Raw genomic sequence first — 26,188 nt, forward strand, 5'->3', positions numbered from 1 at the left:
AATTGTGAATCACACTCATACTGGTATTTACACAAACTCACACATAATGCATGCAGATGTAGCACTTGGACAACAGACACAGACTATTCACACACACACACTCACACACTAAGGCGACGTGTCTGTATTACATACACGCATACAGTACACGCACACACACTAGGGCAACACTGATGTGTACCTCTCCTTCTGATGGGTCCTACAGTGAGAATCTTCTCCTTGTGATCGCTGTAGTCTGAGTACATTCTCCTGTTGTGGGGACAGTTCTACACACACACACACACAGACATACACACTTGTGATAAGGTGGCATAACGTAGCCATTGTAAGCTTAGCCATTGTATGCATGCTTCACAATATGTTAGATTTGTTATCATTTGCCGCATATTAACACTTTGGGATGGTTTGCTGGACAGATTAAACTGGTTCCGGATGTAATATGAACCTGTGTTCAGTGGTCACCACCATGCTCAGTGTGCAGTGTTCAGGGTCTCCTCACCACTTTGCAGGCATTGGTCTCGTGGTCACACAGCGACACGTCACAGTGGAGGTGGACCTCGTCGTAGTCCCCGATGAACTTGAAGACGGTGACGTGGAAGCGGCAGGTGAGGGACACCCCGTTCTCAGCCATGCCGACGGTGTTGTCCTTGATGTTGGGACAACTTAGGAAACAGAGAAGGAGAAGTTGGTGTGGTCCTAATAATGGATAGGGTGCTATTTTGCTATTTTGGCCGTAGACATTTTGTACTTTATGTTGCGCCTACCCTCTCTCTATGATGATGTAGCGGAGCCGGTCGCTGCTGTAGCGGGACGGCGTGGCCCAGCACACGTTGACGATGAGGATGAGCTGGTCCTCATCGGCCCCCTCCACAAACACCCCCACGTAGAGGACGTCCCGCGTGCTCAGCACCACCTCGCCCTCGTGGTAAGGTTGGCGGTACGAGGAGTTCTTGTACAGCGCCATCTTGGTGATGAAGTTACCTTCCTGGGTGGGAAGGGTGAGGTTGATAACACTGGAGAGAGGGGGAGAGAGAGAGAGCGAGAGGGAGTTTGGGAGAGAGAGAGAGATAAGTGGGGGGGGAATAGAGAGAGGGAAGTCAGGCGATGGAAAACATTGGTCTTGTGTGCAATCTCTTGTCTCCTTGTCCAATGTGACATGGCACATACTGTATCTCTATCATTCACATAAATGTATAGATATAAAACCAAAATAAATGCATATTTCAGACTACATTTCATCATGTAGAGTTGCAAAATTCTCTTAACTTTCCCAAATTTCCCAGGTTTTCCATAAATTCTGATTAAAGGATTCCAGATTTCCTGCTTATTCTCTTCTGATTCCGGGAATCTTACAATTGAGATTTCTGGAAAACCTGGTAATTTTGGGAAAGTTTACAGCTCTACTGTTGAGAAAAAGTAGGTCCTCTAACCTGAGCATGGGCTTGAGCACTGTCTCCAATGATATCTTGAGGTCTAGCTCGTAGGCGCAGGAAAACTCCATGTTGATTGTCTTGTCCCTGGTGATGATGTTGCCCGTGTTATTCAAGCTCTCGATCCACACCGTGTTCTTGTACATGATGTGTGTGCCGTTGGACTGGTAGAAAATAAAATTGTCACATTTTGAAGATAGAAATGCCAGACAATAACCGTCATTACAGTAGGTATAGTATGCCTATTGATCTGGGAAGAGATTTCACCAGTAACATGGAGCCCTACTGGCCATTTGGATACACCGCAAAAAGTTAAATCTAAGCAAACCTAAATAAACTATATATACGTAAGTATGTGGACACCCCTTCAAATTAGTGGCTGAATGGAAGCAAGTCCACGCAGCAATGTTCCAACATCTAGTGGAAAGCCTTCCCAGAAGAGTGGAGGCTGTTATAGCAGGAAAGGGTGGACTCCATATTAATGCCCATGATTTTGGAATGAGATGTTCAACGAGAAGGTGTCCGCATACTATTGGTCATGTAGCGTATCTTATATTGACTGATAAAAATATATATCGTTTTTTTAATTTTATCAAGTAAATTATCTAATGTCATTGGCAGGTAATTTTGCCTATTTTAAACTAAAGGCTTAATACAAGTCATTTATCTTATTTCAATATATTTTTCACAATATTTTACCTCGTATTAAGGTAAAATATTTTGAAATAAGATTCATTACCTGTATTAAGACTTTTTTAGGTTAAAATAAGCAAAACTATCTGCCAATGACGTTAAGACAATTTAGCTTTGTATGAAAAAACTAGAAAAAAACCACTAATTTTAAGAGAATTATCACTCATTATAAAGGTTTTAGAACACCTACTCATTCAAGGGTTTTTCTTAATATTTACCCTTAGCCACCCTTAGCCTTGATGACAGCTTTGCACACTCTTGGCATGCTCTCAACCAGCTTCACCAGGAACGCTTTTCCAACAGTCTTGAAGGAGTTCCCACATATGCTGAACACTTGTTGGCTGCTTTTCCTTCACTCTGCGATGAGACTCATCCCAAACCATCTCAATTTGGATGAGGTCGGGGGATTGTGGAGGCCAGATCATATGAAGCAGCACTCCATCACTCTCCTTCTTGGTAAAATAGCCCTTACACAGCCTGGAGGTGATTGTCCTGATGAAAAACAAATGGTGGTCCCACTATACCCAAACCAGATGGGATGGCGTTTCGCTGCAGAATGCCTTAAATTCTAAATAAATCAGACCCCCACACCATAACACCTCCTCCTCCATGCTTTGCGGTGGTAAATACACATGCGGAGATTATCCGTTCACCCACACCGTGTCTCACAAAGATACGGCGGTTGGAACCAAAAATCTTCAATTTGGACTCCAGACCAAAGGACACATTTCCACCGGTCTAATGTCCATGGCTCGTGTTTCTTGGCCCAAGCAAGTCTATTTTCTTCTTATTGGTGTCCTTAATTAGTGGTTTCTTTGCAGCAATTCGACCACGAAGTCCTGATTCACACGATCTCCTCTGAACATTTGATGTTGAGATGTGTTACTTGAACACTGTGAAGCATTTATTTGGGCTGCAATTTCTGAGGCTGGTAACTCTAATGAACTTATCCTCTGCAGCAGAGGTAACTCTGGGTCTTCCATTCCTGTGGCGGTCCTCATGAGAGCCAGCCTCATGCGACTGCACTTTAAGAAACTTTCAAAGTTCTTGAAATGTTCCGTATTGACTGAACTTCATGTCTTAAAGTAATGATGGACTGTCGTTTTTCTTTGCTTATTTGAGCTGTTCTTGCCATAATATGGATCTGGTCTTTTACCAAATAGGGCTATCTTCTGTGTACCACCCTACCTTGTCACAACACAACTGATTGGCTCAAACGCATTAAGAAGGAAATAAATTCTACAAATTTACTTTTAAGAAGGCACACCTGTTAATTGAAATGCATTCGAAGTGACTACCTCATGAAGCTGGATGAGAGAATGCCAAGAGTGTGCAAAGCTGTCATCAAGGCAAAGGGTGGCTATTTGAAGAATCTCAAATATAAAATATAGTTTGATTTGTTTAGCACTTTTTTGGTTACTACATGATTCCAAATGTGTTATTTCATAGTTTTGATGTCTTCGCTATTATTTTACAATATAGGTTGGTTTTCTATAACTTTTGACCGGTAGTGTATTTAGGCTTTCTTAGATTTCACTTTTTGCAGTGTAGGAGGACAGGTCTACCCTATTGGCTATACGGATTATAGCAGTTTCTCACCAGGAAAATGGAGCCCTATCAGCCCTTGGGGATGAGTCACAAGCCTAAGGCATGTGTTCGCCACCCGTAGGTGGAAGTAGCACTCTAACCACTGATCCAGGATCAGATATTTTTCCATCCCCTAATGATTAGAGTTATGATTAACGGTATAATAATCTGACTATAGATCTGTGGCTACCTATCCGATTGAGCCACACTGTCCGTTATGAGAAGGAGACCACTCATACAGGGACAGATATATTATCACAGCGCTGATGATTAATGTTCGAATTGAAAAATGATTCACTGACCTTAGATCTGTGGTTAATTACCTGTACAATGGAGCCGCAATGGCCCTTGGTGTTGTTGATGTGAAAAGAGATGAAGTCCTCTCCCTCAATGCCAGGGCAGTACTGGTCGTTAATCCTCACGTCCTCACGCTCGAAACCCAGCTGGAAGAGCTTACACTTGGAGATGGACACCTCCATCTGGGCGTGCTTACACGTCACCTCCGCCTGGATGATGTCATCCTCGCCTAGCGGGGAAACACAGACCTTGAGAATCATAAGAATACGGTAGCTACCTTGTATACAGTTGCTAGACTTGGGCTTAAGTCGTGTGTGTTCAAACGTTTAACTCCCATTTCATGCCTAGTGAACACAACACAGTTATTTATTGTAAGAGGTTTGATCAAAATGAGACTGAGCAGGATAAATAAATGATTGAGATAAAAAAAAATTACATTTCTACATACAGTAGAGATGGACACATTTTTCTCTATGCTTGTCTAGCCCTAACAATCAACACCTTCCCCCCCTCGCTCATCCCCCTTCCCTCAACTCCCCCACTCCACACCCCCTCGCACTCACCACCAGCGTTGTTGGGCAGCTCGGGGCAGCCACACATGTCTCCCCCGTTCTCCTGCTCACACGTGTTGTTGGTGCAGATCTCTCCTGCGCAAGGGTCATAGATCCATTCTGCTAAAGACAGATCCAGGAACAATGTTAGCTGTCACACCACTAACACTCACCCATGAGAACCCAACTGAACTAACTGTCATTCTTGAATAGCCTGATGCTATGTTTTAGAGAAATGTAACTCAAATTTTCCTGAAATTTCCCTCTAAGCTCAAGTTACCCATACGTATCTCAAGTTTGGCTCTACACCCAAGTAATTAATTGACCCCTCAGCTACACCTCAGTTAACTGTGTATCATCTGCGTAACAATGAAAGCCATAACCATTGCACAAAGTGTTTTGTGTTTTACATCCCCCATTGGTAGCATGTGTAGTAAGAACAATAATGTTCCAAGGACCTGCAGACCACTGTATGTTACCTTAAAGTAGGGGTTTTCAAATCGTACCCTACAAGATCCAGAGTACTGCTGGTTTTCTGTCCTACCTGATAATTTAATTGCATAAACCTCCCAGCTAACAAAAAAACATTCCCACAACTTTGGAGAACGTTCCATTTATAGTCTCATTAGGTCATTACCTAATCTTTTCATGCGAATGTTCCAGTGATGTGTAAGGACTGTTTCCAAGAGACCATTCCCTCAAACAGAACTTGCCCAGAACGTGGTTACCATGTTCTCAGAATATTCCATATTAATTATCTCCTGCCAGTGGTGCCATGCCCCCATGACTGTCCCAATGACCGTGCCCTTACAGCAATTTTCCTGGGCAATCCACTTGGTGGTGAGCCTGCCCAGGGAGCGGCAGGCTTCGGCGTAGGCAGCCAGCGAGCCGCACACCTGGGCCTTGTGGTGATTGTAGCAACCGTCCAGGTAGCAGGACTGGTAGAAGGGCCTAGGGTCCAGCAGGCCGTGGCAGGGCTGGAAGAAGCCCTTCATCTGGGTGAGCTTCTGGCACCCCTCCTCGACCTGGAGGCCCATTACGGCTGTGTTCTCACACGACTGCGCCAGTGCCACATACTGGGTCTCATCACAGCTGTAGTGTGGGAGGGCGAAGAGATGGGAGGTAGAGGTAGAGTTGGCCAGATCAATCCATGCTTTGAGTGCACCAACGATACAATATGTTTCAACTAGCACCACTACATTCTCCATTAATCCTAGGAGATTCTGGACGTTACTAAATAACCAGCAAACACATTTTTTAATGGCTTGGAGGAAGCAAAACCACCATATTTGTAAAAATATATATACACTACCGGTCAAAAGTTTTAGAACACCTGCTCATTCAAGGGATTTTCTTTATTTTTACTCTTTTCAACATTGTAGAAATAACAGTGAAGATATCAAAACTATGAAATAACACATATGTAATCATGTAGTAACCAAAAAAGTGTCAAACAAATCTAAATATATTTTATATTTGAGATTCTTCAAATAGCCATCCTTTGCCTTGATGACAGCTTTGCACACTCTTGGCATTCTCTCAACCAGCTTCATGAGGTAGTCACCTGGAATGCATTTCAATTAACAGGTTTGCCTTCTTAAAAGTACATTTGTGTTATTTCTTTCCTTCTTAATGCGTTTGAGCCAATCCGTTGTGTTGTGACAAGGTAAGGGGGGTATACAGAAGATAGACGTATTTGATAAAATACCAAGTCCATATTATGGCAAGAACAGCTCAAATAAGCAAAGAGAAACGACAGTCCATCATTACATTAAAACATGAAGGTGAGTCAATTTGGAAAATGTCAAGAACTTTTAAAGTTTCTTCAAGTGCAGTCGCAAAAACCATCAAGCGCTATGATGAAACTGGCTCTCATGAGGACCGCCACAGGAATGGAAGACCCAGAGTTACCTCTGCTGCAGAGGATAAGTTCATTATAGTTATCAGCCTCAGAATTTGCGGCCCAAATAAATGCTTCACAGAGTTCAAGTAACAGACACATCTCACTATCTAATGTTCAGATAGAGACCGTGTGAATCAGGCCTTCATGGTTAAATTGCTGCAAAGAAACCACTACTAAAGGACACCAATAAGAAGAAGAGACTTGCTTGGGCCAAGAAACACGAGCAATGGACATTTGTCCTTTGGTCTGGAGTCCAAATTTGAGATTTTTGGTTCCAACCGCCGTGGCTTTGTTAGACACGGTGTGGGTGAACGGATGATCTCCGCATGTGTATTTCCCACCGTAAAGCATGGAGGAGTAGGTGTTATGGTGTGGGGGTGCTTTGCTGGTGACACTGTCTGTGATTAATTTAGAATTCAAGGCAACCTTAACCAGCATGGCTACCACAGCATTCTGCTGTGATACGCCATCGCATCTGGTTTGGGCTTAGTGGGACTATCATTTGTTTTTCAATAGGACAATGACTCAACAAACCTCTAGGCTGTGTAAGGGCTATTTTACCAAGAAGGAGAGTGATGGAGTGCTGCATCAGATGACCTGGCCTCCAAAATCCCACAACCTCAACCCAATTGAGATGGTTTGGAATGAGTCAGACAGCATAGTGAAGGAAAAGCAGCCAACAAGTGCTCAGCATATGTGGGAACTCCTTCAACACTGTTGGGAAAGCATTCCAGGTGAAGCTGGTTGAGAGAATGCCAAGAGTGTGCAAAGCTGTCATCAGTGCAAAGAGTGGCTATTTGAAGAATCTCAAATATAACATATATTTTGATTTGTTTTAAAAAATGTTGGTTACTACATGATTCCATATGTGTTATTTCATAGTTTTGATGTCTTCACTATTATTCTACAATGTAGAAAATAGTGAAAAATAAAGAAAAACCCTTGAATGAGTAGGTGTGTCCAAACTTTTGACTGGTACTGTATATATATATACATGTACAGTGAGGGAAAAAAGTATTTGATCCCCTGCCGATGGTCTTGTAGCCCATTCCAGCCTTGTGTAGGTCTACAATCTTGTCCCTGACATCTGTGGAGAGCTCTTTGGTCTTGGCCATGATGGAGAGTTTGGAATCTGATTGATTGATTGCTTCTTGGACAGGTGTCTTTTATACAGGTAACAAGCTGAGATTAGGAGCACTCCCTTTAAGAGTGTGCTCCTAATCTCAGCTCGTTACCTGTATAAAAGACACCTGGGAGCCAAAAATCTTTCTGATTGAGAGGGGGTCAAATACTTATTTCCCTCATTAAAATGCAAATCAATTTATAACATTTTTACATGCGTTCTTCTGGATTTTTTTGTTGTTATTCTGTCTCTCACTGTTCAAATAAACCTACCATTAAAATTATAGACTGATCATGTCTTTGTCAGTGGGCAAACGTACAAAATCAGCAGGGGATCAAATACTGTTTTCCTTCACTGTATATATATATATATATATATACATATATACACTGCTCAAAAAAATAAAGGGAACACTTAAACAACACATCCTAGATCTGAATGAATGAAATAATCTTATTAAATACTTTTTTCTTTACATAGTTGAATGTGCTGACAACAAAATCACACAAAAATTATCAATGGAAATCAAATTTATCAAACCATGGAGGTCTGGATTTGGATTCACCCTCAAAATTAAAGTGGAAAACCACACTACAGGCTGATCCAACTTTGATGTAATGTCCTTAAAACAAGTCAAAATGAGGCTCAGTAGTGTGTGTGGCCTCCACGTGCCTGTATGACCTCCCTACAATGCCTGGGCATGCTCCTGATGAGGTGGCGGATGGTCTCCTGAGGGATCTCCTCCCAGACCTGGACTAAAGCATCCGCCAACTCCTGGACAGTCTGTGGTGCAACGTGGCGTTGGTGGATGGAGCGAGACATGATGTCACAGATGTGCTCAATTGGATTCAGGTCTGGGGAACGGGCGGGCCAGTCCATAGCATCAATGCCTTCCTCTTGCAGGAACTGCTGACACACTCCAGCCACATGAGGTCTAGCATTGTCTTGCATTAGGAGGAACCCAGGGCCAACCGCACCAGCATATGGTCTCACAAGGGGTCTGAGGATCTCATCTCAGTACCTAATGGCAGTCAGGCTACCTCTGGCGAGCACATGGAGGGCTGTGCGGCCCCCCAAAGAAATGCCACCCCACACCATGACTGACCCACCGCCAAACCGGTCATGCTGGAGGATGTTGCAGGCAGCAGAACGTTCTCCACGGCGTCTCCAGACTCTGTCACGTCTGTCACCTGTGCTCAGTGTGAACCTGCGAGAGCACAGGGCGCCAGTGGCGAATTTGCCAATCTTGGTGTTCTCTGGCAAATGCTAAACGTCCTGCACGGTGTTGGGCTGTAAGCACAACCCCCACCTGTGGACGTCGGGCCCTCATACCACCCTCATGGAGTCTGTTTCTGACCGTTTGAGCAGACACATGCACATTTGTGGCCTGCTGGAGGTCATTTTGCAGGGCTCTGGCAGTGCTCCTCCTGCTCCTCCTTGCACAAAGGCGGAGGTAGAGGTCCTGCTGCTGGGTTGTTGCCCCCTCCTACGGCCTCCTCCACGTTTCCTGATGTACTGGCCTGTCTCCTGGAAGCGCCTCCATGCTCTGGACACTACGCTGACAGACACAGCAAACCTTCTTGCCACAGCTCGCATTGATGTGCCATCCTGGATGAGCTGCACTACCTGAGCCACTTGTGTGGGTTGTAGACTCTGTCTCATGCTACCACTAGAGTGAAAGCACCGCCAGCATTCAAAAGTGACCAAAACATCAGCCAGGAAGCATAGGAACTGAGAAGTGGTCTGTGGTCACCACCTGCAGAACCACTTCTTTATTGGGGGTGTCTTGCTAATTGCCTATAATTTCCACCTGTTGTCTATTCCATTTGCACAACAGCATGTGAAATTTATTGTCAATCAGTGTTGCTTCCTAAGTGGACAGTTTGATTTCACAGAAGTGTGATTGACTTGGAGTTACATTGTGTTGTTTAAGTGTTCCCTTTATTTTTTTGAGCAGTGTATATATATATATATATATATATACAGTGGGGAAAAAAAGTATTTAGTCAGCCACCAATTGTGCAAGTTCTCCCACTTAATAAGATGAGAGAGGCCTGTAATTTTCATCATAGGTACACGTCAACTATGACAGACAAAATTAGAAAAAAAAATCCAGAAAATCACATTGTAGGATTTTTATGAATTTATTGGCATATGATGGTGGAAAATAAGTATTTGGTCAATAATAAAAGTTTCTCAATACTTTGTTATATACCCTTTGTTGGCAATGACACAGGTCAAACGTTTTCTGTAAGTCTTCACAAGGTTTTCACACACTGTTGCTGGTATTTTGGCCCATTCCTCCATGCAGATCTCCTCTAGAGCAGTGATGTTTTGGGGCTGTCGCTGGGCAACAAAGACTTTCAACTCCCTCCAAATATTTTCTATGGGGTTGAGATCTGGAGACTGGCTAGGCCACTCCAGGACCTTGAAATGCTGCCTACGAAGCCACTCCTTCGTTGCCCGGCGGTGTGTTTGGGATCATTGTCATGCTGAAAGACCCAGCCACGTTTATTTCAATGCCCTTGCTGATGGAAGGAGGGTTTCACTCAAAATCTCACGATACATGGCCCCATTCATTCTTTCCTTTACACGGATCAGTCGTCCTGGTCCCTTTGCAGAAAAAAAGCCCCAAAGCATGATGTTTCCAACCCCATGCTTCACAGTAGGTATGGTGTTCTTTGGATGCAACTCAGCATTCTTTGTCCTCCAAACATGACGAAGTTGAGTTTTTACCAAAATAGTTATATTTTGGTTTCATCTGACCATATGACATTCTCCCAATCCTCTTCTGGATCATCCAAATGCACTTCAGACGGGCCTGGACATGTACTGGCTTAAGCAGGGGGACACAGTCTCGCACTGCAGGATTTGAGTCCCTGGCGGCGTAGTGTGTTACTGATGGTTGGCTTTGTTACTTGTGGTCCCAGCTCTCAGGGTCATTCACTAGGTCCCCCCGTGTGGTTCTGGGATTTTTGTTCACCGTTCTTTTGATCAATTTGACCCCACGGGGTGAGATCTTGCATGGAGCCCCAGATCGAGGGAGATTATCAGTGGTCTTGTATGTCTTCCATTTCCTAATAATTGCTCCCAAGTTGATTTCGGTTTCTTCAAACCAAGCTGCTTACCTGTTGCAGTTTCAGTCTTCCCAGCCTGGTGCAGGTCTACAATTTTGTTTTTGGTGTCCTTTGACAGCTCTTTGGTCTTGGCCATTGTGAAGTTTGGAGTGTGACTGTTTGAGGTTGTGGACAGGTGTCTTTTATACTGATAACAAGTTCAAACAGGTGCCATTAATACAGGTACGAGTGGAGGACAGAGGAGCCTCTTAAAGAAGAAGTTACAGGTCTGTGAGAGCCAGAAATCTTGCTTTTTTGTAGGTGACCAAATACTTATTTTCCACCATAATTTGCAAATAAATTCATTAAAAATCCTACAATGGGATTTTCTGGATTTTTTCCTCAATTTGTCTGTCATAGTTGACGTACCTATGATGAAAATTACAGGCCTCTCTCATCTTTTTAAGTGGGAGAACTTGCACAATTGGTGGCTGACTAAATTTTTGCCCGCCCCACTGTATATATATATATATATATATATATATATATATTTATATATAAATAGAACTATCACTTTATCCACTAACTGTCTATCTCTCCCATGCCCCCCCTTCCCCATGGCTCCTCTCCCCCTCACCTGTTCTGCATGCCATTGGTCTTCCAGCTCTGGGCCAGCTCCAGGGCGCTGACAGCTGGCTTCCCGCGGGAGGTGATGTAGTCGTCAGTGGGGTCTCCGTTGAAGTTGCCGCAAAGGCCGCACACCTTAATAATAATAATACATGCTCTTTTATAGCTCTCATAGTTATTTTCTAAAACCCAAAGATGCTTTACAGTAACCATATAATGTGCTACATAATGCTTACATAATGCTCTCCAACCATAAGGGAAAACAACAACAAACCTTGTCTTGCAGCCGCTGGCCCATAGTGATGCTGAGCGTGTTGAAGCGGTTGTAGCGCACCTGGATGTCCTGCAGCGTGTCGATGACCAGGAAGCCCTCCGACGTGGAGACGTGCGTCAGGCCCGTGACGAAAGGCACTGACACGGGCGTGCCGTTCACCTGGTTGGGGGGAGGACAGGCTGTGAGATTCATGCACACATGGTCAGACTTTTTAAGTACACACACAAATAATTGTATGATATAACTACACACATGACTCACCATCTAACCTCAAACTAATTAAAACACCCACATTTCAAATGTATTTTCTCCAAAATAAACAGATGCTAAAGTGATGCAAACATACAATTCCCCCATTGACAGCACCCCCACCCCAAAACATCTTCCTGCGGCCATGCACTCATCCATCCATCCATCCATCCATCCATCCATCCATCCATCCATCCATCGAACCACCCTTTAATTAATCCATTAATCTCCCTCCCCATCACCTTCACGGTGCTCCTGGAGATCAGGATATTCTCCTCGTTAATATAGAGGTACGCATGGGAGATGGTGGTGAGGTTGGGCGTGCTCCACTTGTCGAAGTTTGCGATGAGCTGAAAGGAGAGGTCAGGTAGCTTGTGGCAGTTGGTGGACAGCACAAAGGAGCAGGAGGCAGGCAGGCGGAGGGACGCACCGTCAAAGGTCCTGAAGACACCGCCGCCGGACGCCACACAGTGCTGCGAGCGCAAGGGAAAGCAGCCGCGCACACCATGGCGCAGGGCGCACTCCTCCTCGGCCTTGCAGCGGCGCGGGTCACACTGGATGAGATTACGGCCGATGCACTGGCAGCGCTTGGTGCAGTCGCTGTTCCAGAACAGTTGTTTGGGCTGGAGGAGGGAGAGTGAGGGGGAGGGGAAGGAAACAAACTTAATGAACTCCTTTGAGAATATATTTTTTAAATGCCTTACCTTGATCACAAAATAGATTACAATCACAATGGGATTTTACCTGTATAAACCTGTGCTACAGATGGCTATATTGCTCCGATAATACAGGACCAGTAAAGGCCCAGGGCACTACTTTAGTGAAAATATATTTTTTCCACAACATACACTACCTATCAAAAGTTTTAGAACACCTACTCATTCAAGGGTTTTTCTTTATTTTTACTATTTTCTACATTGTAGAATAATAGTGAAGACATCAAAACTATGAAATAACACATATGGAATCATGTAGTAACCAAAAAGGTGATAAACAAATCAAGAGTGTGCAAAGCTGTCATCAAGGCAAAGGTTGGCTATTTGAAGAATCTCAAATATGTTGATTTGTTTAACACTTTTTTGGTTACTACATGATTCCATATGTGTTATTTCATAGTTTTGATGTCTTCGCTATTATTCTTTTTTTTTATTACGATTATTCAGGGGGTGCTGTAGCACCCTCAGCACCCCTACATCCTGTGGCTATGTTTCCTGGGAGGTTTTATTAACCCTCTGAGAATGGAAATTATCAAATCAATTGTATTTGTCACATGCGCCGAATACAACAGTAAAATGTTAACTTACAAGCCCTTAGCCAACAATGCAGTTTTAAGAAAAATAAGTGTTAAGTAAAAAAAAAAAATATTATAATAATAATAAAAACAAAACAATACACAGAGACACGTACAAAGCTCTCCCTTGCCCTCCATTTGGCAAATCTGATCATAATTCTATCCTCCTGATTCCTGCTTACTAGGGAAAAACTAAAGCATGAAGTACCAGTGACTCGCTCAATACAGAAGTGGTCAGATGACGCAGATGCTAAGCTACAGGACTGTTTTGCTAGCACAGACTTGAATATGTTCCCGGGATTCTTCCGAGCATGCGCTGACCAACTGGCAAATGTCTTCACTGACATTTTAAACCTGTCCCTGACTGAGTCTGTAATACCAACATGTTTCAAGCAGACCACCATAGTCCCTGTGCCCAAGAACACGAAGGTAACCTGCCTAAATGACTACAGACCCATATCACTCACGTCTGTAGCCATGAAGTGCTTTGAAAGGCTGGTCATGGCTCACATCAACACCATTATCCCAGAAACCCTAGACCCACTCCAATTTGCATTCCGCCCCAACAGATCCACAGATTATGCAATCTCTATTGCACTCCACACTGCCCTTTCCCACCTGGACAAAAGGAACACGTAAGTGAGAATGCTATTCATTGACTACAGCTTAGCGTTCAACACCATAGTGCCCTCAATGCTCATCACTAAGCTAAGGACCCTGGGACTAAACACCTCCCTCTGCAACTGGATCCTGGACTTCCTGACGGGCCGCCCTCAGGTGGTAAGGGTCGGTAACAACACATCTGCCACGCTGATCGTCAACACGGGGGCCCCTCAGGGGTGCGTGCTCAGTCCCCTCCTGTACTCCCTGTTCACTCATGACTGCATGGCCAAGCACGATTCCAACACCATCATTAAGTTACATCCAGATGGTCATTGGCAAACTTCAGACGGGCCTGGACATGCTGAGAACGGAATGTATATGTTCTTTCAACGTTCTCTGAACGTTACAAAGGTTTTCTTGTGGTTTTTATGGAAAGTTTTCTTAATGTTCTCGGGAACAATTTGAGAACATTACTTTAAATAGAACCATGAGGAAACCTGTAGGAAACTCTACACTGAAGTACTGAAATTCCCACAGAAGAACATTGTTTTGTTAACGTTCTTGGAAGAATTTGAGAACATTCCCAATGTCAACTATTCCCAATGTCAAAATGTGACAATGTTTGAACTTTTAGGAAACTTTCTGTTAAAGTAATGAAACGGCAATAATGTTTTTTTGTCAAGTTCCTTAAATGCGCTGAGAATGTTTAAAAGCCAAGCAACTATCCTGAACCATTCCCAGAAAGTTATGGGAAGGATGTATGCAAAATAACCATAGGACAACCACGCTCTCACAAGCTCTAAGAAACATATGGTTCTCAGAACGTTGTGCTAACTGTAATGGCATATGATGCAACAACTGCCACAAAAAATTATTACACTTAACTCAAATATACAGTGTGTGCCGGTTCAATGTTACAATATTTAAACCTCTAGGAGAGGATTTCAAATGCCGAATATCACTCCATAGTGTTTAGTTCACCCAACAGACAATTTATTAGTTTAGTTGCACCCCAGTCTCCTTTTCACCTCATATATCACCTAATTTCCTATTTTGTTCTCTATTGCTCCTCTATTGTTCCCGCAAGCAAAGGGGGGCGATGACATCAGAGGGCACCATCAGACCAACTCCTTGAATGGCCTACTTTTCAACTGAAAAAGTTCTAAAATAGCTGTGGTGCGTCTTTAACTGTCTGTGTACTTTCACAAGACATAATTGAAATCTCGAGCTAACTAGCTTGTCACGTGTATATAAATGTCTGTGGAGAGAGACTACTGTCTGTGTGACTGACTCACCTCATAGTACTTGCCGTCGTTGTAGCAGCCACAGTTCTGGGGCAGGATGCAACCTTTGCCATTGAGGACGTAGCCCTGGTCACACTGGCAGCCCTCCACACAGTCCTGGGTGCACTCCCTCTGGCCGTGGGCTGGGGTGCACTGCGGCTGGCACACGGACATGCAGCCAGAGTAGTGGCTGTTGGCTGGGCACGTCAGCACTGGTGAAGGAGAAAATGGGTAACGAAAATATGGGTTGCGTCTAAAATGGCACCCTATTCCTTATGTAGTGCCCTAGCATTATATAGGGAATATGATGCCTTTGATTGAGACACAGACATGATGATTACATGTTTTCATTTACCTGGCATTGGTTCTCTGGACAGATTACAGTTTGGGTGCAAAGTGGAATAATAGATGCAGAATAGATAAGAACAAACATGAAAATATCAGTTAGTTATTCATGTGAAAGTGTATGTCATTGTGTAGGAGTGTAACATAAAGCTGCTGCTTTGTGATTCATCTCTCCTTTACTAATATGACTGAGAACTTGGTGAAAGTATCAGTTGTTATTATCTAATAGATTATTACTATTGAGGAGCAGTCCCATGTAAGATAAGTCTCCAGCTGGGCTGGAGAGAATTAAACTCAACTCAACTCTACTCTACTCAATCAACTTGATTCATGCCTCAATTATTATTGTACTCACCACAGGGTGTGTCACTCCTCCAGCCTAACACGCGCACCCCCTGGGTCTGGCATGTGCTGGTGTAGATCTGCAGCCAGTTGCAAATGGTCTCAGGGGCACCCTTGTCCAGGCACGTGTCCTGCAGGCAGCTCTGGTAGAAGAACACCGGCGCCACCTTGCTGTGGCAGCGCGCAAACACACCGCCGCGGTCCTTGATCAGCCCGCACAGACGCACCGCCTCGGGCTCCACAAACAGCCCATCGCCCAGGTGGAATCGGATTCCCGTGTAACCCCCGCCATCAACATTGATGCCTCCTCCCTCACCATCGTGGGCCCCGCCTTCCACGTAGGCGTCTGTGACGAGTAGAGGGGCGTCGATGGCACCGAGGCCTCTCTCTACCAACCCGCAACGTGGGCACGAGTCGCCGCATCCCACCTGGCAGAAGGTGTCCCGCTCAGCCCAGGCCATGCCCCAGTTGCTGGTGGTAAGGGCAGGTGGAGAGGAAAGTGGCATGCCCTGGCACAGGCCGCAGGTGGCGTTGTAGAGGTGTCGAGGCAGCGTGAGCAGGAGCAGCGTGTTCCAGTCGAAGGCAACCTTCAGGCCAAAGTCCGTCTCCACCACCAGCTGCATGCCGAAGGTGAAGATGTGGACCTTCCCCGGCCCCAGCTTCAGAGGCAGGTACAGACGCTCCTTATTCACCTGGGAGAGAGCATGGGAGAGTGAGTATTGGCTGTTGTGTGTGTGTGTGTGTGTGTGTGTGTGTGTGTGTGTGTGTGTGTGTGTGTGTGTGTGTGTGTGTGTGTGATATCTAGCGAGTGTGAGTGTATAGGATCGAGTGTGTGTATTATGGTTCTCCTCAGATCTTTGGGTTGGTTTATGATTCTTTTCCAAATGTCGCTCAGGTCAGCCGTTCCTCTGAGCCCAATCCAGCCTGATAAAAGTTGCCGATTTAAATAAGATCCGCCCTGAGCCAATCAAAGAGGAATTTACTCTTTGCTCTGCTATTCTATTGGCTTGATTAACAAATAACTCTCCCTCACACGTCTGTGTGACATTCACAACACATCAGTCACACTGGAAGGATGAATATGCATTGAAATGAAAAGTGTCAAGACATAGTAAAAACACATTTCTCCTGTCATTTTTCAATTGGAATCTCTGAAAAGCATTGGTAAGATTCTTGGCCTGTTTTCATTAGTTACCACAGGTGTTTCTTCCTAATAAAGTCTAACAAGACTGACTGTGCCCCAGCCTTTACACCCTACTGAGTCAAACTGAGCCGAGTCAAACCAAACTTTACTGAGCTGTCCTAGTTGCGCATCCACCATAGTTTCTGGAATCGTGCTTAAAAAGGACAATGGGAGATGAAAATATCAGAGCCAGTACAGTATAATTCAGGATGGAAAGGTGAAAAGTGCATAATACACTCACCGTGATGGTGTGTTTGTAGCTCCGAGACACCTCAATCTCATAGCCATAGACTTCCAAGATGAACCCCCTCACCCAGATGGCTTGCCCCGTGTCCCGCTCCTCGTTCCGGGCTGACAGCTTGAAGAGAGGGAGGTCGGCGCTGGTGCTCATCCTGGGTCGGGTGGCGGCACTCTGGTCCATATCCTCCTCTCCCGCCACCCCGCCGTTGCACCTCGTTGTAGCCAGCCTCAAGGTACAGCTACTCTGCAGCTCGAAGGGCACACCGCCGAATGGCAGGAAGTGGCTGTAACCAGCGGCAATGCACAGCGCCTCGGTGCGCGGCTGGCAGAAGTAGAGGCCCTCAAGGCCCTCCTGGCAGTACTCATCCTTCGGGCACGGCGCCAGCGTGCAGTAGATGCTGTTGTCTGAGCCGTTGCAGTAGCAGCGCTCCTGGCACTCCCAGTCGGTCCAGAAGGTCTGGTTGGTGGCCAGCTGCCGGCCTGCAGAGCTGATGCAGCCGCAGTCGCTGCGTGCCACGCACTGGCCGTCACGCAGCGCAAAGCCCTCCACACACTGGCAGCCTTCCTGGCAGGGCAGTGGGCACAGCTCGTTGGGCTCGTCCAGGCCAGCGCAGGTCAGCGGGCAAGCGCTGGTGCACTCGTTGAAGTGACTGTTCTCCGGACAGGGCAAGGCTGCGAGAAGGAGAGAGAGGTGTGGGGGAGAGAGATGAGATTGGGGTAAAATACAAATATATAGAGAGAGAGAGTGGGACAGTGACAGAAAATAAAAGAGAGTGAGAGAAAATGAGAGAGAGGTCGGGACAGACAGAGACAGAAACAAGAGAAAGGGATATTCAGAATTAGCAGAGCCAAGGTTTGGTTCATAAAGGAAAAATACATAATCAGTCCATCACTCAACATCACTCCAAGGTGGTGGCGGTGGACTAACTCACAGCAATTGGTAGCACTCCTCCAGGCAGCAAGGCCCATCTGGGCATCTTGACAGGCCGAGGCATACGCCTGCAGCGAAGAGCAGAGCACTGAGCGGTTTCCCTCCCGCACGCACATGTTGTACAGGCAGTTCCGGAAGAACGGCGAGGGGTTGACGGCGCCATGGCACGCCAGGAAGGAGCTGTTCCCCGGGTCGTTGATGTTGCCGCACATCCATGGGCTCTGGTAGAGCCGCAGGTCCGCGCACATGCGGTACAGGTTGTCGCAATCGCCATTGCACGTCAGGTCGTCGGCGATGGCCCGCCAGCCGTCAGTGAAAAGTTCGGGAGATTCGGCCAGCCGGCCGTCAGGCAGACGGAGATCATCGCTGGCGTTTCCGTTGAAGAGGCCACACAGTCCGCAGGTGGCGTTGTAAAAGAGGGTAGAGAGAGAGATGTTGAGGAGGCCCTGGCGGGTGTAGCGGACTGAGACCAATCCGCTGGACTCCACAATGGTAGCGTTGCCCGGGGCGCGGTAGATCATAAGGGTCTCCAGTGGGTGGACATAAGGCAACAGTACCAGCTCACCGTTCAGCTGGGATTTAGACACATCATAACATTATCTCATAGAGAGGTAGTAGCAGCAACATTCAATCACTGTAATGTAGTGCAGTGCTATCTCTGTTATGTAGTTACGAAAGTTCAATAAGTAAGGCTGGTCTGAATGGATCTTTTCATTCATCTAGTAAACTCATAATTCACATTGCTTCCTATCTCACTCATCAGCATAGCAGGTATTTAAATGGTAGTAGTTATAATGATACCTTGTCAGCATAGCAGGTATTTATAGGGTAGTGTTGTAATGTTACCTCATCAGTTTAGCATCACGTCTCTTCCTCCTTTCCCATTAGCAAGCGTGTGGAATGTCATTCACCTATTAAGTTCAGCCTATGAGCATGGCACACTAAGGCAATTCCACCACTGTTGCTGATTAACCTACAATAATCACTAGCCTTCCTATCAACCAATTGGCATGAATCTAGGGGAGTATTTATATGTCAACTCAAATCTTGTGTCTTCCACTTGTTGTTTTGCAGCAACAGTTGTCCAATGACCTTCTATCTCCCCACCACCACCAGCATAATAACCTTAAGACCCATCATTGGAACTCCTTTCCCCCAATGAGAAAGGTATTCATCTCATGATGACAGACTTTCAGGGCCAGTTTCCCAGACTCATATTTAGCCTACTCCTGGTGTAAAAGAATGCTAAATGAAATTTCTCCACTGAAAGTGATTATTAGTCCAGAAGTTACCCTGGGTCCAGTGGAGGCTGCTGAGGGGAGGACTGCTCATAATAATGGCTGTAACGGAGCGAATGGAATGGCATACAAAAAATGGAAACCATGCGTTTGATACTATTCCACTTATTCCACTACAGCCATTACCATGAGCCCGTCCTCCCCAATTAAGGTGCCACTAACCTCCTGTGCCTGGAGCACCAGGCTATAATACTGACCTTCACTATGTCAAAGTCCGATCCACCCATCTGGACCTCCAGGTTGGCCACCCTGACCACCACGGGCCGCATCCAGGACGGACCCTTGTTTACCAGCCGCCGGCCCATCTTCACCTCCACAGCCGACACGTTGGCCGGCGCTGGCCCACATGACCTCAGCAGGTAGTAGGAGCTGTCGTCCGGGAAGGGCATGGAGGCCCCGTCGAAAGAGGCCGTCACAACATTCTGGCCCAGAGAACACACCCCCTCCCTGCGGGGGTAACAGCCCAACAGGCCGAACTCTGCCACACACACCTCGCCTTCTATACACGAATCGTTGAAGCAGGAGACTTTGCCGTTGGGCCCACAGACGCAGCGCAGGGTGCACTCTCCGTCCTCGCCAGTGGTGCCCGCCCAGAAAGTGTCGTTGAGTGGGTAGTAGAGGCCTTCACGCTCGCAGCCGCAGTCCTGGCGCCGGACGCAGCGGTTGCCACTCAGCACGTAGCCCGGTTCGCACTTGCAGCCTTCTGTGCAGGGGTGGGTGCAGTACAGGTGGGAGGTGAGGTCCGAGCACGAGGCGGCGCAGGCACTGGTGCACACCTGGTAGTGGCTGGACTCAGGGCATGTCAGGGCTGGCAGCCAATCAAAGGAGAAAGAGGATGTTACAGTATATAACAAATCATAATAAATTTACATTTAAGTCATTTAGAAGATGCTCTTATCCAGAGCGACTTACAAATTGGTGCATTCAACTTAGGATAGCCATTACATTATGATATAGTAGTGGGGGGGGACGAGAGATAAAAACAGCTTTTGGAGTAAGCAATATTAACCACCTCTTAGGGACAGATAGACATTTAATGGTGGGAGGGTTGTCAAACATTATTTTGTTTTTGCATAGGGTTGTGTGTATTTCGGGTGGGGGGGGGGTAGTGCGTTTTTCCCCTCTTCTGCTCGTTTTTTCCCTATAAACAATGGCTTGACTTATTTTTGATATTACCCTAATAAAGTTTAGAAATGTTTGTGAAGATTTGGTATGGTGTGGCTATTATTAAGCTTTAGCTACTGCAGGCCTACACTATGAAGGCAGTACGCCCCGGCGCTCCAACTGACAATTGAACTTGAGGTGAGGAAGACTGTTTCAGGCCTACCAGAGTTATTCCTATAATCTAACAATATAGTGCTTATCTTTGTATAAAATATTTGGATCGAAAATTTACAAATGACTCTCCTTCATGAGGACCTTCACAGGAATGGAAGACCCAGAGTTACTGCTGCTGCAGAAATTGTAGCCCAAATAAATGATTCACAGAGTTCAAGTAACAGACACATCTCAACATCAACTGTTCAGAGGAGACTGTGTGAATCAGGTCTTCATGGTCAAATTGCTGCAAACAAACCATTACTAAAGGACACCAATAAGAAGAAGACACTTGCTTGGGCCAAGAACCACTAGCAATGGACATTAGACTGGTGGAAATCTGTCCTTTGGTCTGGAGTCCAAATTTGAGATTTTTGGTTCCAACCGCCGTGGCTTTGTGAGACGCGGTGTGGGTGAACGGATGATCTCTGCATGTGTATTTCCCACCGTAAAGCATGGAGGAGGAGGTGTTATGGTGTGGGGGTGCTTTGCTGGTGACACTGTCTGTGATTAATTTAGAATTCAAGGCACACTTAACCAGCATGGCTACCACAGCATTCTGCAGCGATACTCCATCTCATCTGGTTTGGGCGTAGTGGGACTATCATTTGTTTTTCAACAGGACAATGACCCAACACACCTCGAGGCTGTGTAAGGGCTATTTTACCAAGAAGGAGAGTGATAGAGTACTGCATCAGATGACCTGGCCTCCACAATCCCCCGACCTCAACCCAATTGAGATGGTTTGGGATGAGTCAGATGGCAGAGTGAAGAAAAAGCAGCCAACAAGTGCTCAGCATATGTGGGAACTCCTTCAAGACTGTTGGGAAAGCATTCCAGGTGAAGCTGAGAGAATGCCAAGAGTGTGCAAAGCTGTCATCGAGGCAAAGGGTGGCTATTTGAAGAATCTCAAATATAAAATATATTTTGATTTGTTTAACACTTTTTTGGTTACTACATGTTTCCATATGTGTTATTTCCTAGTTTTGATGTCTTCACTATTATTTTACAATGTAGAAAATAGTAAAAATAAAGAAAAAACTCTTGAATGAGTAGGTGTGTCCAAACTTTTCACTGGTACTGTATATATGTATATTTATTAAAATATGACTATCATACAGTGGACACCTAAGCTTATAGGCCTTTGCATGCAATGCCCTGATACATTTAGTCCTAAAATCTCTGACAGCTGAACCATGAGGTGGACAATTATTGTTTTAGGAAAGTAGCTATAAAGGTTTGCATATGCTACACATCGAAACACAAGGAATAGTGTTTTTGTAATTTGTTAAAGGCTGTTTTTAAGGACACGTAAATGTGGCTTATTTGGCCAACATCCCTTGTTTATTGATGGCGCTGGCTGCACCAGGTTGGCTCTGAATGTAAATGGATGTCCATAACAGTTCTCAAATGTCAGGTATATGTCACGATCGTTATAAGATGAAGCGGACCAAGGCGCAGCGTGATAAACGTACATATTTTATTGAAGTACACCACACGAACAAAACAACAAACGAGGTTAACACAAACCTTTCGGAACAAGATCCCACAATGACTAGTGAAAACAGGCTGCCTAAGTATGGTTCCCAATCAGAGACAACGAGCTACAGCCTCTGATTGGGAACCACCCTGGCCAACATAGATCTAACCGATCTAGAACGAAAACCATAGCAAACAAAACATAGAAAATCCACACCCTTGCTCAACAATTAAGAGTCGCCAGAGCCAGGGCGTGACACTACCCCCCCACCCAAAGGCGCGGACTGCGACCGCGCCAACCAAACACAAGAGGGTAGGGGCCGGGTGGGCATTCCGCCTCGGAGGCAGATCCGGCTCCGGGCATGACCACCACACTCTCTCTACCCCCCCGTTGCGCCCCTGGTCTGGTCTGGCCCCGCTGGCCGGAGCTGGACTGAACACCGGTGGAGCGGATTGCTCTGGCTCCGGCGTGGAGCAGCTGACCGATGCCGGACCAGGCACCGGTGGAACAGGCACGGACCGTGCGGACTGACGAGCCGCGCACCACTGGCTTGGTGCGGGGAGCAGGAACGGGCGGACCGGGCTGACGACGCGCACCACTGGCTTGGTGCGGGGAGCAGGAACGGGCCAGACCCGGGCTGACGACGCGCACCACTGGCTTGGGTGCGGGGAGCAGGAACGGGCCGGACCGGGCTGACGACGCCGCACCACTGGCTTGGGTGCGGGGAGCAGGAACGGGCCGGACCGGGCTGACGACGCGCACCATTGGCTTGGTGCGGGGAGCAGGAACAGGCCGGACCGGGCTGGCGACGCGCACCACAGGCTTAGTGCGTGGAGCAGGAACGGGCCTGACTGTGCTGGGAACACACACCACTGGCCTTGTGCGGGAATCAGGAACGGGCCGGACCGGACTGGTGACACACACCACTTGCTTGGTGCGAGGAGCGGGACTGGGTTTCCTCATAAACCTCCGCTCCCTCTGCTGCCTAACCAGTTCCTCTCGTCGTGCCTCCACACTCTCCTTCTCCCTTGTGACCAATAGCCTCCGTAACCTGGCGGCCTCCTCTGCTAACCGGCTGAACCGCTCTATCGCGGCCTCCTGCTGCCTCGTCGTCCACGGCGTGAGCCCCCCCCTAATTTTTTTTGGGGCTTGTCTCTCCCCCGTGAACATGGCCTCCATGCCTCTCGCCAGACTCTCTCTCCTCTCCTCCCAAGTCCATCCTCTCTCCTCTTCACGCTGCTTGATCCAGTCGTGGTGGGATCTTCTGTCACGTAAGGTTTGTGTTATGACCTAGGACTTCACGTATCGTTTTGTTGTTTTGGTTCTTGTTGTGTACACTTAATAAAGTATGTACGCCTATCACGCTGCGCCTTGGTCCACATCTGTCGACGAGCGTGACAGTATATTAAAATCGTCCGTGTCATATTGTCCGGTGCCAAATTTTCCTAACTCTGAAATTGCATTTTTTTTAATGAAGATTTTTGAATATTCGCATGAAAATCTGTCGCCAATTGGATGGAAACCTAGCAATAGACACCCTAAAGACTCTGGCAAGTTTGCTAGTCCAGTGTCACTTTGATTATGCCTGCACATCATGGTTCACCAGCAGCCCCAAACATCTAAAGAATAAGGTACCAGCCAAACAAAGTTGTAAGAATTGTCCTTAAAATCCCCCGTCATACTCATCTGGAGGTTGAGCATTTATTCATCTCTATCTCTGTATTTATGTATAATTGTAAATGTAATTATGTAAAAAAAATAGGTACCGCAATGGAAATAAGTCCCCGACTTTATTGTGCAATCCCGGTCACTTAAAAAAATCTTTGTGTATATGTAACCGGTGTGAAATGGCTAGCTAGTTAGCGGTGCGCACTAGTAGCGTTTCAATCGGTGACGTCACTCGCTCTGAGACCTTGAAGTAGTTGTTTCCCTTGCTCTGCAAGGGCTGCGGCTTTTGTGGAGCGACGGGTAACGGTGCTTCGAGGGTGACTGTTGTCGATGTGTGCAGAGGGTCCCTGGTTCAAGCCCAGGTAGGGGCGAGGAGAGTGACGGAAGCAACACTGTTACATATATATGTATTTTTTTAACTGACAAATAAAATCAATCAATCAATGCAGTGGCCAATTGATGAATGGAAAGAGACATCTGTTACAAAACACCAAAAAGTTTAATGGCATCCGGAGATTGTCAAGCCAAGCCTTCAATACTGGGTAAGCCTACAAGGTAGGGAGGGATATATTTTCTGTTTGTCGAGATTGACATAGTCTATTTATTGTGGTGTTAAAAACGCAAACCATGATATTGAAGTGCCCAAAGTCGGTATGCTTTGTTTATTGGTTGTGTGGTGCATTGGCACAGAAGCCTGTTGGTGGAAAATTCATTGCATATATTTTATATAACTATAAATATGGCATCAAAATGTTGAAAATTAGATTTCCCCCTAGCTGATTAGTGTCTGCAGCCGGCTCTGATCGTAGTGTAATGAAACAGGCGGGGAGAGTGAGCTCGTCTGTGGTGGTTGGCCAACCCTCAACTTTCTGGCCCGTAGCCCTGCGTGGCATCGACTGTGCCACAAAAGCATGCTGAAGTGGCAAAGTTGATATCCACTTTAATAAACAAAGTTATTGTTTTTGTGGTCATAAACATTATTTTGAGTTAATTCTATGAGGGAGTGTTCAATTTATTTTACGGTAAAAGGGGAGGGTCATGTGAAAATATTTGCAACTTTGGGGAGGGGGGTGCATTTTATTTTTATGACACATTGAGTTGGACCAGCCCTTCCCCCCCGGTACATTTAGATCTATCCCTAACAGAAACAGTAAGTAACATATTTATTTTAAGAATAGGTAGCTATGAGTCCCTTTAAATGTCCAAACAAAACAATTTCTACCCGACATATAGATACATATCGGGACAGAAGAACACCCACCACAGAAGGTGCGTGACCTCCAGGTTCGTATGGTGACCCCCAGGGCTTGGCAGGCTAAGGCGTAGGCCTGGATGGCCTGACAGAGGGTGGTATTGTTGTCCCTGTTGCTGCACATGTCGTAGACACAACTATAGACGAAGGCCGCTGGGTCCACCACTGCCCTGCAGTCCCTGAAAGGCCCGTCCGTCTTGTTGATGAGTCCACAGTAGTCCGGGCGGAAGTAGAATGCCTCGGTCAACGGGTCACAGATACTGCAGTTCTGGGCGCAGCCGTCTGTGCAGCGCCAGTCAGCGTCCTCCGCCCGCCAGCTGCCACCCAGCTCCACCACGCTCTCGGCCAGCGAGCCGTCGGGCAGCACAGGGTCATCGGCAGGGTCGTCGTTATAGTTACCGCACAGGCCGCATGTGTTGTTGAAGTAGGAGCTGGGCAGGGAAATGGAGGCGTAGTGCTGCCCATCATAGGTCACCAGGAGGCCGAAGTCAGTCTCCAGGGCGACGGCCATGCCCGACTGGTACACCCTGACTGCACCTAGCTGGAGTTGGACTGGCAGTGTCTTCATCAGTCCATCCACCTGGAAAAGGAGAGGTAGGAGATTCAGGGCGGATTATGGAGTACAGTACCACGTAAACACCATATTAGATGAGATAGCCCAGCTAAAATTCTAGAGAAAGATAACTTTTTTGTAATGTTACCTGTAATGTTCCTCAGATGTTTGAGTGTCCAGTTTTCCGTTAGTTAGGGGAAAATTTTATGTATGTTAGCAAAAACCTCCTGAGAACCTATTTAGCATGTTTTGGCGAACATTCCCTACATGTCAAACATAATTTACACAGAACATGGATGCAATGTTCTCAGAACATATTATATTAATGTTCTAGACACGTTTCATGGGAACAGTTGTCAGTTGTCAGGACATCACCTGATGATCCCAAAGAAACATTCACCACCCAAAAATGTTTTATTACACAACTCGCCTTGTTACTGTTGCTGAGCCCATCAAGGCCCTGATTGGTGAACCACTGATCCATTCACAGCAATTTTTCTGTATAGTCGTGGTCAAACGTTTTGAGAATGACACAAATATTAATTTTCACGAAGTCTGCTGCCTCAGTTTTTATGATGGCAATTTGCATATACTCCAGAATGTTATGAAGAG

General features: G+C 46.2%; 1 protein-coding gene across 1 annotated transcript in view; it reads right to left on the reverse strand.

The window, feature by feature from the left end:
* Nucleotides 1-26,188, reverse strand: part of LOC121537603 (tubulin-specific chaperone cofactor E-like protein) — a 97,452-nt gene that overhangs the window by 6,214 nt on the left and 65,050 nt on the right. The window contains exons 15-32 of the mRNA XM_045206979.1: nt 25,027-25,603; nt 19,504-20,114; nt 18,010-18,580; nt 17,290-17,749; nt 17,079-17,229; nt 16,029-16,346; nt 15,668-15,884; nt 14,980-15,179; nt 12,033-12,413; nt 11,542-11,700; nt 11,278-11,402; nt 5,370-5,650; nt 4,571-4,681; nt 4,034-4,236; nt 1,431-1,594; nt 765-1,013; nt 500-662; nt 182-266 (exon numbers count right to left, since the gene is read on the reverse strand). Of these exons, the coding sequence (XP_045062914.1) occupies nt 182-266; nt 500-662; nt 765-1,013; nt 1,431-1,594; nt 4,034-4,236; nt 4,571-4,681; nt 5,370-5,650; nt 11,278-11,402; nt 11,542-11,700; nt 12,033-12,413; nt 14,980-15,179; nt 15,668-15,884; nt 16,029-16,346; nt 17,079-17,229; nt 17,290-17,749; nt 18,010-18,580; nt 19,504-20,114; nt 25,027-25,603 (5,026 nt within the window). The remainder of the gene's footprint in view (nt 1-181; nt 267-499; nt 663-764; nt 1,014-1,430; nt 1,595-4,033; nt 4,237-4,570; nt 4,682-5,369; nt 5,651-11,277; nt 11,403-11,541; nt 11,701-12,032; nt 12,414-14,979; nt 15,180-15,667; nt 15,885-16,028; nt 16,347-17,078; nt 17,230-17,289; nt 17,750-18,009; nt 18,581-19,503; nt 20,115-25,026; nt 25,604-26,188) is intronic.

Source organism: Coregonus clupeaformis, chromosome 24 (genome assembly GCF_020615455.1).
Source record: "Coregonus clupeaformis isolate EN_2021a chromosome 24, ASM2061545v1, whole genome shotgun sequence".
Taxonomy (NCBI): domain Eukaryota; kingdom Metazoa; phylum Chordata; class Actinopteri; order Salmoniformes; family Salmonidae; genus Coregonus; species Coregonus clupeaformis.